This window comes from Empidonax traillii, unplaced genomic scaffold, assembly GCF_003031625.1.
Source record: "Empidonax traillii isolate 1590-97213 ecotype Southwest subspecies unplaced genomic scaffold, ASM303162v1 scaffold4:size3804566, whole genome shotgun sequence".
Classification (NCBI taxonomy): Eukaryota; Metazoa; Chordata; class Aves; order Passeriformes; family Tyrannidae; genus Empidonax; species Empidonax traillii.
The window spans coordinates 3449787-3464124 of NW_020955197.1; the positions used below are offsets into that span (position 1 = coordinate 3449787).

The window sequence follows — 14338 nt, forward strand, 5'->3', positions numbered from 1 at the left end:
AAATAAAATGAAATAAGTAAAGTTTATTTATCTATGGATAAAGGAAAAAAATTCTGGGATCCCATCATAGTTTCAGGACATTCAGGACATTCGCTACCTTTTCCAAAAGTCACAGATTAAAACATCCATAGTAAGGGCCCCAAACTCTGTGACAAAACACTGCTGGTCACCTAACTTTGCAGAGATCGAGGGGTGAGGAATGGAAAGTAAATGAGTCTTGAAACAGTGTGCTGTGGGTCTCCAACCTCTATGTGCAGGGAAGAGAGAAAGGCCAGATGATAAATTTACATGTATGTCCCATAGGAATGCTGGTTAAGGGGAGCTTGGCTCAGTGGGTTTGTTCCATGAAGGCATCACCATATCAAAATTGTTGCATGACATTTATCCAGAAGGAAAATGTGGCCTTGGCTCTAAATAGCCTCATGATACTCTTTGAAGTGTTCCTACTAACTACATCCCTGATCAATGTGATTACATTATTTTGGCTTCTCTAGCAGAATAATTGCAATTATTTGAATTGCTAGCCATATTTTTCATAATGAGCTCTGGCTTCCTGTGTTTATTTGTCTTATTTTCTTGCTGGTAATTTTGACATGTCTCCAGAATGAACATTATGTTAGCATCACTTAGTGTCGGATTCCTCCTTTTATCCTCAAGGGACACCTGCTCTTTTCCCCTCTTCTGTATGCCTTTGGGATGAACAGAAGGTCTGCTCATGTTCCTGTGACTCGGCTGTATGCAATGGATCACAGACACACCATGTGTGGGAGCACTGGCTCCTCACTTAGCAAACCTCCTTATGTGCTGTGTTAGCATAGCATTCAGTACAGGTTTCCCATTATAGTTTTAGAAGCAAATTAGGAGCAAAGAATTATAGTCTCACTCAGTTTATAAAACTCTGTTACTCTCATCTGGTATATAACAGAACAAATTCTACTTCCAAAATGCACAATTAAAAATACTGAATCATCAAGACAACTTCCACAAATAGCCTTTTGATAGAAGACTTTTTTCAGAGACAGGCTCATTTTTTAAACTGGAAAACTTGTGTGATACAATATGCTTGCACCTGCCTCTGCTGCTGTGAACACAGCCTGTCTGGAAGTGTCCCTATGGGAATGTTTTCCAGGCTTTCCTATTAGGGACTTTGCTCTTAAACACAAAAATGGCAACCTCCTCTTCATCAAGACAGAACAGAACAGATGAGAGGTGATCCTCAGGATTTCTGCAGACTGACCTCCACCCAAGGCACCAGTTTCCTAAAATTCACATCCAGAAATTAATCAGGTGGGGGTGTGATGCACCTGGCTTTTGAGGTGCAGAAAAATCAAGTCAATCCTGTTCTTGCTTTGCAACTGACACCTGGAAGGCATCTTTCTCTCTCATCTCAAATAAACTCTGTGCTGCTGTTCACTGACCATGCCAGAAATACACCAAATTTCCTTCAGTAAATATCAGATCCTCTCTTTCTTAATGTCTAGATTTGTTGGCAATCACTGTATATCATGTGTTAAGCATTACAAATTATGAATACTCTAGAAGGAAAGGTTTTGCTAAGGTGCATAAATACTACTTCCAGCAAGTGAACATATGCATGTCGTTAAAATACTATTCAGCTCTGCCTATTTCCCTTTATCAAAGCTACATTTTTTATTATTACTTTTAAATAACTACTGCTGTTAGACCTCTCAATATGATTCTCTTTCTGGTTTACTTAAAACCTTAGTTCTGATTTCTTTCCCAATTAATATAATTTTAAATTCCAGAATTAATATGACAAGATTTTCATTGACTGAGGGCCTCCAAAAGCAAATACAAATGAGTTTGAACAATGGATCATCCAAAACTGAAGTCCCCTGAAACAAATAAATAAAGGTCTAATATTTTATATCTCTGCATGAAAAAAGTATGAACAATATTGGAGCAATCCAGCACCCGTGTCGGCACTTACTTCTTGATCCTTTCACCAAATGAAGCGATTTCATCAAGGATATTCTGAACAGTGACACACACCTCCTGGATGGCATAAAGTCTATTCATAAATCCTTTTTTTTCACCTTCCTAAAGAAAAGAATAGGAATAGTTGAGTAAAATAATTTCTGACAGTATGAAAAGGATTGTGTATCCATCAGTTAAGTTTCAAAAGTTCCTGTGTTACAGATTCATGTAAAAGGAATTGTTAAAAACGTGGCAACTGGAAAATGTTTTCTTGTCTTTTAAGCAGTGCTTACTGGTAATACATATGGTTTAGTATATATGCGGAGCTCCACCGAATTTTGTTTGTCATTGCATTAGTTTCTAAATACATATTGCAATAAACCAGGTCTCTAGGTTTTAAATATGCTAAAGGTGCCAACCTTGCATGTTGTGTGCTCTTTCAAGAGATAAGAGTCATAAGGGAAAACAATGGCAGTTTGTTGAAATGCTGTTTCTTGCACTGATGTAGGCACCAGGAAAATACACATTCCTGGTGGGAGGCACTTAGTGAGAAACCAGAAGGACCTTAGCTACAGGGACAATTCCCTCTGACTCCAATCTGTGTTTAAGGTGTCACAGATACCTGTGCCAGCCATCACCATCTATTCTAGCTTGGCTGGTAAGCACATGCTCTTTGTCTCTCTCACTTTTCCTTACAAAGTGCTGCAATACATGAAATACGCAGATGTAACTCCATCTGCCTTTACAATACAGATTAGTGAAACCCAAAAGCATATAAAATGCCAGCCATTGACAAAATGGGAAATGCAGGGGAGGCATCATTATAGGAATTAATTTAATTACCTCCTTACTTGTTCAGATTTCACTATTAGGACTTTTATTCACAAAGTCATCAATTTATAGCAATGTAAAAGTCTAAAAGTACTTTCATTCTCACTAAATTTGTCAAGACTATTTGTGCCCTGTCGTGGTTTTAGCTAGCTCTTGTAAACTGGGCAAAGAATTTTCTCCCTTCCCCCTGGCTATCAAGATAAGCACTTAAGAGTACAAAAGGCTACCTGGCCTGGCTAATGGCCAAAAGATTAGTCTCCTAGGAACAGGGTAGATAAGGAACTGCACCTTTTGTTTTCTTTCTCTCGTCTCCAGGCCAATGGGGGAAGGAGGAATTTTGGTGGGCTCGGAGTGTGGCTGGGACTTGTGTGTGCCAGTGGGCTGGGGCTGGAGACAGCAGCAGACGTCATCGGAGGAGAAGCTTGTGGCTGTTTCTCTCTGCCCTGAGCCACTGCCAGCTGCAGTTTTTGCCTGAAGTGAATTCTGATCAGCTGAAGATCATGTTTTCTGCCATTGGGAGAACTTTCTGTTTTATTGCTGGTTTGTTTTTTTTTTTCCTTTCCCTTCCCCCCTCCCCCACTCCCTCTCTCAGTGTGGGAAGGGAAGGGGAACTGAGTTTTTTTGGTTTTTTTTCCTCCAACATACCCTGGAGGGTGTTGTCTTCCCCCCCCCCCCCCAACTTGGCAGCAACCAGGGATCTCACAGCGCCACCTGGTGATGGGCACCAGACATTACAAGTTCTGCACATCCAGTGATCCAACAGCGCCACTTGGTGACTGCTATAGGACACTAAAAGTTCTGCATCTTCAGTGATCCAACACTGCCATCTGGTGACTGCTATAGGACATTACAAGTTCTGCATCGCCAGTGACCCGAAGGCGCCCCCTATTGACTGTGGTCGGAATTGCACCAAAGGGCGCAAAAATTGAACTGCATACTTTTCCTTTTGCCAGTTTATCGGCTTGTTTTTGAAGGGGTTATTTGTGGGTATAGGAGTGTTTGGTTGTTTTACTTGGTATTTTTGTGTTTCTGTTAATACATACATACTTTTAATAAAGGGCTGTTATTTTTCCTTTTCCATAATTTGTTCTTTTCCTTCAATGGGAGCCTTTTAATTTTGGATTTATAATTGCTTAGAGAGAGAACTTTGAGTCTTTTCTCCTAATTCACCCTCAGCAAAAGACCATTGTCTCATTTAAACTGAGACATACCCTTAAAAATGTGGGAGCTCTTTCATAGACAGAGTGACCATTTTCACCTCAAAACCAGGAACCTCCCTCAGTAAGACATATTCTAGGGTCTTTGATAGATTTGCCATCAGTGGATGTTCTCCTTCTTTCTGCCAACCCAAGCAGACTTTTGCTTTCTAGAAGAACACAAGGTGCTGCCCAGATACATCAATACACTCCATGGACAATACACTCAAAGAGGCTTCCCTAACCTTAACCCTAACCCTAACCCTAACTCTAACCCTAACTTTTTCAGTTCTGACAATCTCATTTTTTCCCAATTGTCCTTCTATCTGTAAACCCAGACAGGTTACAGCATCAAATCCACTCAGAAGAAACAACACTTTCAAAACCATGCTGTGTTAGATGAGGTTAAAATGAAGCATCACCATGGAAAAAAAAATTAGTTTCTCTTAATTTTTTTTCCAGACTACAGATAAGCCAAATGGTTACATTCAACATTACCAATCAGTTGATGTCATATTACCCCATATAGTTTGAATATGACTGCTGAAAATAAGAAATGGAAAGAAAATTTTTCACTATTAGAAAAATATTTCCTTTAAAACGTTCAACCTTTTGTTTTGATTGAACGTAATTACTGCAAACCAGGATACAAAAGTCTCTGTCATTGACTCCAAAGTTCAACATCTAAGAAATTATTATATGTTGCATTAATTTTTTTTTTATCTCCTGATGCTTAACTAGCAGACAGTATATTGGTTCACTTATTTTGTTGACATTTTTGCTGTCTTAAACCAGATTGGAAGAAAACATCATTTAATATTTAATCATCTGAAATCACTTCAACAATACTGGTTCTGCTTGTCAAGATTACTTGTGAAGATGTTGGAAGTATTAAGTTACAGAACACAGACTGTCTAAAAATAAACAATCATGAGAGAGAAGCCAGACAGAGATGGCAAAACTACTTTCAGTGACTGAGTTTAATTTATAAACCAAACACTTCAGACAAAGCAAAACCACTACTTTCTCAGGCAATGTGAAGAGCTTATGTTCTCATTTAAGATCAATAATTATAATATCACAAAGAAATGTTTTTGTTTTCTGAGGATTACCATAAGCACACCAGTGATATCGACTACATCTGCTGCACAGCGAAACAAAGTCATTTATATAAGTTATTTCCTGAATGCTTTCTGCATTCTTGAAGCCTTGACAATGACATCATTATTGTCCTCAGGCATACAGCTTCTGGGGAAGTGGAGCATATATCCAGTATACTTCATTTGTCATCAGAAAATAGGTGCCCGCTCTATTCCTTCATGTAAAACACATACTTCCAGTACTGGAGAAATATGAAAGTAATGTTTTCTTGTATACCAGAAGTAAATAGGCCATGCAGAAATCACAGGTATTTTCCTGCTTTTCAATATGCATGCACTTTGCTTCTTCAGTTTTGTTTAATAGATTCTGTCCTCTCTGTCAAGTTATTTTGATTTATAATTAACTTGTGTGAGAAAAGAATTATGTTTCTGTAACAAAAGCAGTGCTCTCTGACATATCTCCAGAACTCAGCTGGGGCTAACATTCAGAAGTTCTGAGGCTGTTTTAATTTACAAATATTTTAGAGGAAAAAATTGTACCTTTGTTTAGGAATGGCACTCCCTAATTTTGTGCTTCCATTGAGACTCTCCAAATCATGCTGCCACTCACTCCAATTCCCCACCCCCTGCTGTGGCAGGCTGGAGAGGAGAACTGGAGGCACAAAAGGCAAAGATCATGGATTGATATAAGAACAATTTATTAGAAACAGCAGTGAGATAAGAAAACTAACAGTAGCAACAACAATATTAGTAACAAAAGTGTATATAAGGGAGTGATTCACAAGCAAAATGCTCATGGCAGAGCCCAACCCGAGTGCAGCCATGCCACCCTGACCACTTCTTTTTGCTTGGAACCAGTGCTACCCAGCTGCTCCCTCCAGCTCAGAACCAGCACCACCGAACTGCTCACTCCAGCTCAGAACTGGCCCTGCGCTTACTCAACTGGAAGAACTCCTTTCTCCCTGGAAAAGAGTACCTTCTGCCCACCCCCAACAATGACATAAGGTAGTAGAGAATAACCTCCAGGTCCTGGCCATGACCACTCTTGGCTACTGCAAAAAATTAACCTTGTTCTGGCCAGAACAAGGACAGTTTGAAAATATATCAGTTTTAAATCACTCCCCACAAAAACACTGAAGACAGAAAGAGACAGAGAAAGAATCACTATTTCCAACCCCCCGCACTTTCTGAGCTTAGAAGAGATTTGTTGACGTACTCCAAGGCAGGATTAGAAAAAACAGCACAGGAAAGAGAAGTCAGTCAGAAGGATCATGGTTCAGCTTTGCTTAAACGAATTCCACACGCCCCACAACTATTAGCTGTTTTTTTATTTCCTGCTCCAGAGATTTGTGGAAAAAATAATCCGGGCTAGGGAAAAGCTGCACTTATTTTCTTCCAGCAAAATGCTGTGTTAGCAAATAGAACACATGAGCCACCCTGAGTAAACCAAGGTTCTTAATAATCCATTTTTAAAACACTAGTGGTATTTCCTTGCTTTAGAAGGATGGGCTGTGATTGGAATCAATTTCATTGTTTGCATGACTACAATTGCCAAGTTTCTGGAAATAATTGTCATTTAAATAGTAGATAAAATTTGTTATACAAAGCTAACAGTAGCTTTATTACTATTTCATTTGCATTATTTGTTTGCAGGAGGCTTAAGGTATCTGAAAGGGGAGGGCTTTAAGCACAAACTGTGAAAGCAAAGTCAAATTGATGTTGATAGGCTGACTTGAATTTAAAAAAGAGAATGACCCCAAAGTACAGACAGACAATGCCTTCCTCCTCTTTTGCAGGAAACTGTAGATTAGGCAATTACCTCTTAAGACTCTAACCACTGCTTTCTGGTAAGCTCACTAACAAGAAGGTAGTAAACTGTGGTGGTTTAAAACAAGTCGGGAATTAAACTTCAAATAAACTACTCCCTTTCATTCCACCCCCTTGAGTGAGAGAGGGACAAAGGCAGAGACTATGGGTTGAGATAACAATTTACTGAAAACAATGATATAAGGAATGAACAGTAACAGCAATGATATGAATAATAAAAGTATACAAAACAGAGGGTGATTTACACACTAAAAGGTGCTGAGCACCTCAACTCAGCTTTGTGTGGCTGCCAAGGCAAAGAAAATCTGGCAGATGTTTCCACATCTCATGTTCCTTGTCCCTTAGCCCAAGCCAACAAAAAATAATGACAGACAAACCCCCATAAGATGGATTGTCCACACCACACCACACCTCCCTGATCAGCCTGGCTTGACTCCACTCAGCTCCACCCGACTTCATGCTGCTCCTTTCGGCGCAGGGCCCACGGCTTGGCTCAGCTCCTTTCAGCTTGGGTTGGACTCAGCTGGGCTTGGGCTTGCCTCCATGCTCCATTCCCCACGACTGCTTCCTGCACCAGTGCCTTGGCATGGGTGCACTCCACTGGGCTCAGCTGTGTTTGCTGCTTGGAGTTGTGTTCTTCCCAAAGTATGGGAAGGGATGAGTGGTGGCAGGAGAAGAACAAAGTCCACAGGGCTGGTCCAACCAACCTCTCCGAGGAAGAAATGGAACAAAATGGCACACTTCAGGTGTGTACTCATCTTTTTCTACCCTCCTTCAGGACCTCCAGCAGTGACATGGGTAGTATGGAATACCAACCTTACGTGATGGCTCAAAACTCTGCCTCCTCTCTGCAACTAGGACATAAGCCAACACTACTCCAGTTCTGGAGACATTTGATCTCCTTTAAGTCTTCTGAATCTCTACCAAAAGGCTTCTGTGATGGATATGCAGATAAGTTATTATTTTACCATACTCTCAGGTAACGAGAATGAGGACAGACAACCATAATGATATTCTTATCTTAAAAGTGACTGTGAAAGTGACAATATGAGGTAAAGCTTGCATAATCTGTAGGATCTGGAAAGGTGTATGGGGTCACCTGAAAGTGACCTCCTCTGTTACATCCTATAATGAACTGAGAGGTGACAAACATTGAGGGTGGATAGGGAGGGGGGACTCCAGGCAAGAGGCTTTTCCTTTTACCTCTAGTCCTGGAGAGGGAAGGTGCTCCCTCCCTTCCCCCTCACCACGTGGTGTCCCATGGCCCCCGCAGAGACCACTGGACGCGGCAGCAGCAAGGAGAGCAAGAAGGCAGAGAGAGCTTTATTGTTCTGGGTAACTGCTTAAGTACCTTTTGGGGGGATTGCAATGTGACCATTGGGAGTCCAGGAGGTCTTACAAACAACCAATGACAATAAGGGGTTGACAACCAATAGATGAGGTCTCAAGTTGTCTCTCAGGACATTCCAAAGGTACAGTGAGGACTAAAGGGATCTTGGGAAGAAGAAGGGTTTACACAAAGAGTTACCAAGCCATTTTGGAGGCATGTTCGCTTTAAGCAACATTAAAAACTTCTACATCCTTTTATATATTGCAAAGCTACCCCAACAGAGAGGGTTATTTTTACTGCCCTTCCCTCTTGCAGGCTGTCACCATTGTTCCTGCCATTTCTTAAACTGAAAAAGTATGGAAAGACTCTTGGAGACTTTAAAACCTTTTCGTGGGACCTTAAAGACTTAGAAGTTTCCACCCTTCCAGTAAGCCAGCTGCTAAGCCTTGAGACTTTCATTTTTTAAAAATAGTGACAGATGGCACGCCAGGCAGACAGGTACCAGTATATGTTCTCTCCTCAGCATCAACAAAACAGATGACCTGTTTGGTACTCCTTCCACCCTGAAAAGGAACAGCAGGAGCAGGCTTCCATAAAGCACTGGCATCATTTCACATTGGATGTTGAAGCCCTGGGTTACACAGATGACCAGAACTGAGCTTGTAAACTTTGGTCTTCAACTTTGTCTATATTACCTGGCACCACACCTTCAGCTACCACATTTTTCACACACTATCAGCTGTCATCTCTAAAGTCTACTTGCTAACACAGGTGTGCATGGTGATGAGGTCTGAGGATTTTAAAATTGGAGAAAACCACATAGTAATTAGAAGAGTAGGGTTTTACAGAAAGAAATCCTATTTGTAGTCATGGTTATTAAAGAAAGAAGTAATAAACTGTTACTGCCCGGTAAGCATTCCATATTTAAAACAGTAAAAAGTAGGTAAAATAAAAACTATATAAACACATGGCTGAAAACACTGAAGACTCACTGTTTATGAGAACATCACACCTGTAAGCATGCTCTAGGTGACCCTGCCTTAGCAGGGGTATTGGACTACATATTTCCAGAGGTCCCTTCCAACCCTAACAATACTGTGACTCTGTGTGAATATTACAACAAACTGTTATTCCTCAAACATATACTGAGAGTTGATAAAAATAATTTTGAAACTTCTGTGACTTTTTGTCACTACCACCTATCTAATGAATTAGAATTTTTCATGTGTAATGTGCTCCTGCAGTGCTAGAACAGAAATATAAAATTGAGGGGGGGGGGAAGTCAAGAGCTATGGCAATAATTCAGAGGGGAAAGATGATGTTGCAAACTTCCCCAAAGAGTAGGGAAAGAACACCGTAATGGCAATTCTTAGGTAAACTATTTTTAAAGTTAGGGGTTTTTTGCTAGTGATTTTTATTTTCTCCCCCTCCCTATCACACTCCATATATTTTTAAATATGCTGCGTCCCGATCTCTCCTTCACTGCACATTTTAATTCTGTAATGACAGGACTCCATATAAAAGACAGAAACATGAAGGCAAATAGAGCCAGCTTATGGAGTGATGTGCCATTTCACTGAAGAGCTATCTAGTAGGGGGGAACAAAAATTTTAATTTTCCTTGCATGATACTTTTTTGACTAATGCTAAATGTTTATGAAATGTTCATTTCATACATACTGTAAGCAGATATATTACTTGAAAAGGGTGGAAGCTTGTTTGTTCATGGTGATAGATTCAGGGACAAAAAGTTAACAATGTCAAATTTTGCGATGCCCTTCTTGGCCTTATTTTGGAAGGAAAATTATAGATCTAAAGCACTGTAGGGTTCAGCATTGGGATGATGAGAATATACCCAATTTCAGATGTCTTTTTTGCCCCTTCAACCTGTTCAACTATATTTAAAGCAGGGAAGAGAGCATGTCTTACTTTACTTGAGACAGAACAACACTGGAGTTTGACACTGATCTCATTAATGCTCCTTTTGCATCCAGCCACATAGACATTATCTGACAGTATATTGGTGTGTTGTGCATCAGTGGTTTGCAAGACCTAATTTAGTTAGAATACGGTCCTGACATTCTACTAAGGAACAAACTTTGGCTATGATTTTACAGTTGAATTTGTAAATTCCAGTAGTTCAAACACTGTTTACCCCACACTGAATGGAAAACTGCAATTAAAGAAGTGCTCATTAATGCAGCTCTTCAAGTTCTGTTACACAAATGTGAGGGATGATAGAAAAGTTAAATCTCAAAGGTCTAATAATCCTAAAAATACAAGGAAAGAGCCTGCTAGTTCTATTGAAAAGAGTTATTTTAAATAAGAACAATCTTACTATGCAAGAGCCTGAAAGGACAGTGGAGTGAAAACAAGACATACCAGGTAGCTTAAAAATTCTGCATGCAGGTGGGGGTGAGAGAAAAAGACAGAGAAACCAGAAAGGCAGTGCGGAGAGACTGTGGTTAGCAAAACACCTAAATGGTTGAGATGCTTATCTAAGTTGTACACATATATTTTTGTTGTTCACTTCTTATCAACAAGAGCTTCATCAAAATAATATAGTGCTCTGTTTTGAAAGTTTAAAGTAGCCTGGAAATTTATCTCTCAATAAATGCCTATACAGTTGTCACTAATTGATTTGCAAGGAAGATTATGAAGCACTCCAAGAGTTACAGTCCTTTAAAAATTCAGTTACAGTTTTAAATTTTCTTGAATATAGCAGATGTAAAAGTTAATTTTATGTTTTAGTGTACATAAAATGTAATTTTCCTTTTCTCCTGGTAAAGAATATGAAAATGATAAATGTGCTTTTGGGCAGACGACAAGACTGACTTGATTCAAGATCACCTCCACACTGGGCTAGGACATTATCTTTGTATAAAACTATGCATTTAGATTTAGGTTTACTGTCTCTGGAAGTTTCCCAGTCCAGTGTTGATAGGACATTGTGCTCTTGGAACTCTTATGTAAGTCATGCATCTGAACAAACAGAGATAATTATTTTACACATACTTATTGATCAGACCTGGCAAGCCTAAGGAATAGATGCTTCTTCTCCTGCCAAAAGACCTGCATCTCCAGGGCAAGACTACCTCAAAGGAAGTGTAACCTCATTGTCATCATCACTACATGAACTGTCATCATGGGAGACAGCAAAAGTAGTAAAATACTGATCTAAAAGTTGATCCAGCATTCCAGCCTTAAATTCTATTTTAGAGTTAATATGAATTATTGTCTCAGAAGGAGGAATGTGGTTTTTCTCTAGGCACCAAAGCTGCCTAGATTGGTGACAGGAGTCTTACTCCCTTCCTTCTTCAGTGTGCAGGCGAAAATACCCATCTCCAAAAGCCTATTGCTCCAACGTTTCTCTCTCAGACTCCCTGCTATTAACAACATCCTTAGATCAAACACAGAAAAAAGTAATTTTGTTTTTCAAAATTCATGTGATAACACCTTAGATTGCTAATGTTTTTGGTTTACAGAAATCAAGAGATTCCTTACACTAAAATTTCCTTACTCATATAGGTGCATATAGCTTTGGGATGAAATTGCATGGCCAAGCAGACTGCTGAGCAGAAGACTACAGAGATGCCTTTACTGTTGGCATTTGCTGCCCAAACAGTGCTCCTTTGGAATAACTAACCCCAAATTTTTAATGTCTGCTTTGGATTCCAGTGATTCAACTGCTATGAGAAAAGGCAAATAAAATAATTTTCTTGGGGACAGTATTTCTAAAGAGCAACTGTTCACAGAGACTTATATCCTGAGGTCAACAGAGCCCAGACAGTTTACACCAGTTGACAAACAAACCCTAAAATCTGAAATACTTGACTGCTATCAAGTGATCAATCACTAGTCAAAACTCCTCTCTTAAAGAATATGACTCCCCTCTTAATGAATATGATCTAGAAAAGAAAAACATTATACCTTACACTCAGCTAAACTGGCAAGTGTAGATAATTTGAAATAGTTCACTCTAAACACAAAACTATAGCAATGAAGATGAAGATAAGTAACACATGAGGTCTGAGTGGCATTCTTGGTAGGTAGGTAGGAAGGTAGGTAGGTAGGAAAGTAGGTAAGAAGGAAGGAAGGAAGGAAGGAAGGAAGGAAGGAAGGAAGGAAGGAAGGAAGGAAGGAAGGAAGGAAGGAAGGAAGGAAGGAAGGAAGGAAGGAAGGGAGGGAGGGAGGGAGGGAGGGAGGAAGGAAGGAAGGAAGAGAGGGAGGGAGGAAGACAAAGCAATTATTTTTTTACATAATTCCCCTGGATAAATGTTCAAGCTGCACTTTTTGAAAATGTAGTAAAAATAGTGTAGAAAATAATTTGGCATTTGAGCCAAAGCAATATAAAAAGGAAGAAAAGAGCAGCACCTAGAAAATGAACCTGAAAATATTCTGGGGATACTGTGGGTGAGGAGTGATGAATAAACCAAGAATTCTAGGATCTCTTTTGAGAAAATCTTGAGAAAAGCCTGGAAAGGCTCCACTGCCTACTTTCTCTGTATGCTTACTTTACTATAATCAGGAAAAAAAAAAAAAAAGCCCAACCCTTTTAATTTATTAGGAAGCACAGAAATTCTGGTGAACATCTAAAGCTGAGCCATCTAGTGAAGATAGGGTGGTATCTTGAATATGCAAAAATCACTAGAAAGAAAATGAGTAGCTGTGATGGTTCGGACTTGGCTCCCTGCCAAATGCCCAACTCCTAGCGGCAGTCCCTCTCTTCCCCCCTTTCTACTTCCCCCAGGGCAAAGGAAAAAAAAACTATGCAAATTGAAGAACCTGAAAACCAAGCTAGTTATATAAAAAAAATATTTTATGTATATTACAGTTAAGATGCTATGTACACAGCAAATGGGAATCCAAACACCCCCTGAAGGGATAGGGAAAGGGGAAAAAGGGACAAAAGGAAACAAAAAGGGACACCAAATAGATATGCGCAATCAAACCTGAGAACTAGTAAAACAACTAGTAAAACAAATCTCACCATGTCCCTTAGAAAGCAGGATTGGCAGACATGGCCAGCACTCTCCAAGCCTCCACGTGGCAGGTCAGTGGATGCTGCAGGCCTCAACCTTAGATAAGCGAGACCAACGCAGAGACCCACTGTTCCCGAACTCTGGCAGAAGAGAAGAAAAACGAAGGCCACTCCTCCTTTCTTATTTATACCACAATTTATGTAAAAATCGTATGGAATACTGGGAACACTGCCCCTTCCTTGGTTACAAACTGGTAACCAGGGAAGGCCTAGATTAAAACCACCACAGTAGCTCAAAGACATTTATTTCCTCAAATGTCTTTTTTTTAACCAGAAAAACAGATATTTGCAGCTTAGGCAAAGGTTTTGAATGTATATATCTGTTACTTTACAATAAAAGATGTTAGTAGGAAAAACTACCAGCTTGTGTCCTATCACTTTAGGTGAAATTACTTTTAGAACTGAATAATAAGACTAGTTTAGTTAAACTAATAATGAATTGGGAAGCTTTAGAAAGAAAAGGAAAGCAAAGTTTTGTTAAAAAGTAATATGAAATCCAGATGATTACTGCAATGCTGGGATGACAGCTGAAAAAATAAATGGCAGGAAACACAAAAATTTGTGTTCTTTGGGCACTATCAACTTGGCCACTGAGCACTCATGACATAGGAAGCATACTGGATCACAGATGATACTGTTTATACTAAATCCTGCAACCAAAGAAGTAAAAAACCCAGCTGAGATAAACCTAGTATACATAGTTAAAAAAAAAAAAAAAAAAGCATTGAATGAAATTTAGCTGCTTTTCTGAAGAAACAAATAAATGAAGTACTTCAATATCACCATGTGACATGCACTTCCCTAATTTACATCTTTCCCATCATCTCCTAATTTGTATATTGCTTACAGATTTTAAAGCACCAAGATCAACAGATGCCAGAGGAGGAGGGCTGGGAAACTTGCAGCTGATACCAAGATAACAAACTGTTGCTGTTTCACAATTCAAAGTGGATACTGGGCACTAAGCAAATGAGTGAATAAGATAGACTCTAGAATGGGAAAAAAAGGGGCACCCAACAGCACTTAGCTTGAAAAGCGTGTTCAACCCACGATGCACCCCTGCTGGAAGGGGACGC

At 39.6% G+C, this 14338-nt stretch overlaps 1 protein-coding gene across 3 annotated transcripts in view; it reads right to left on the reverse strand.

Moving 5' to 3' along the window:
- The window catches only part of MCTP1 (multiple C2 and transmembrane domain containing 1), a 177412-nt gene that overhangs the window by 6489 nt on the left and 156585 nt on the right, over positions 1–14338 (reverse strand). For all 3 annotated transcript variants that reach the window (XM_027878239.1, XM_027878247.1, XM_027878228.1), the window contains one exon: positions 1952–2061. In XM_027878239.1, coding sequence (XP_027734040.1) covers positions 1952–2061 — 110 coding nt within the window. The remainder of the gene's footprint in view (positions 1–1951; positions 2062–14338) is intronic.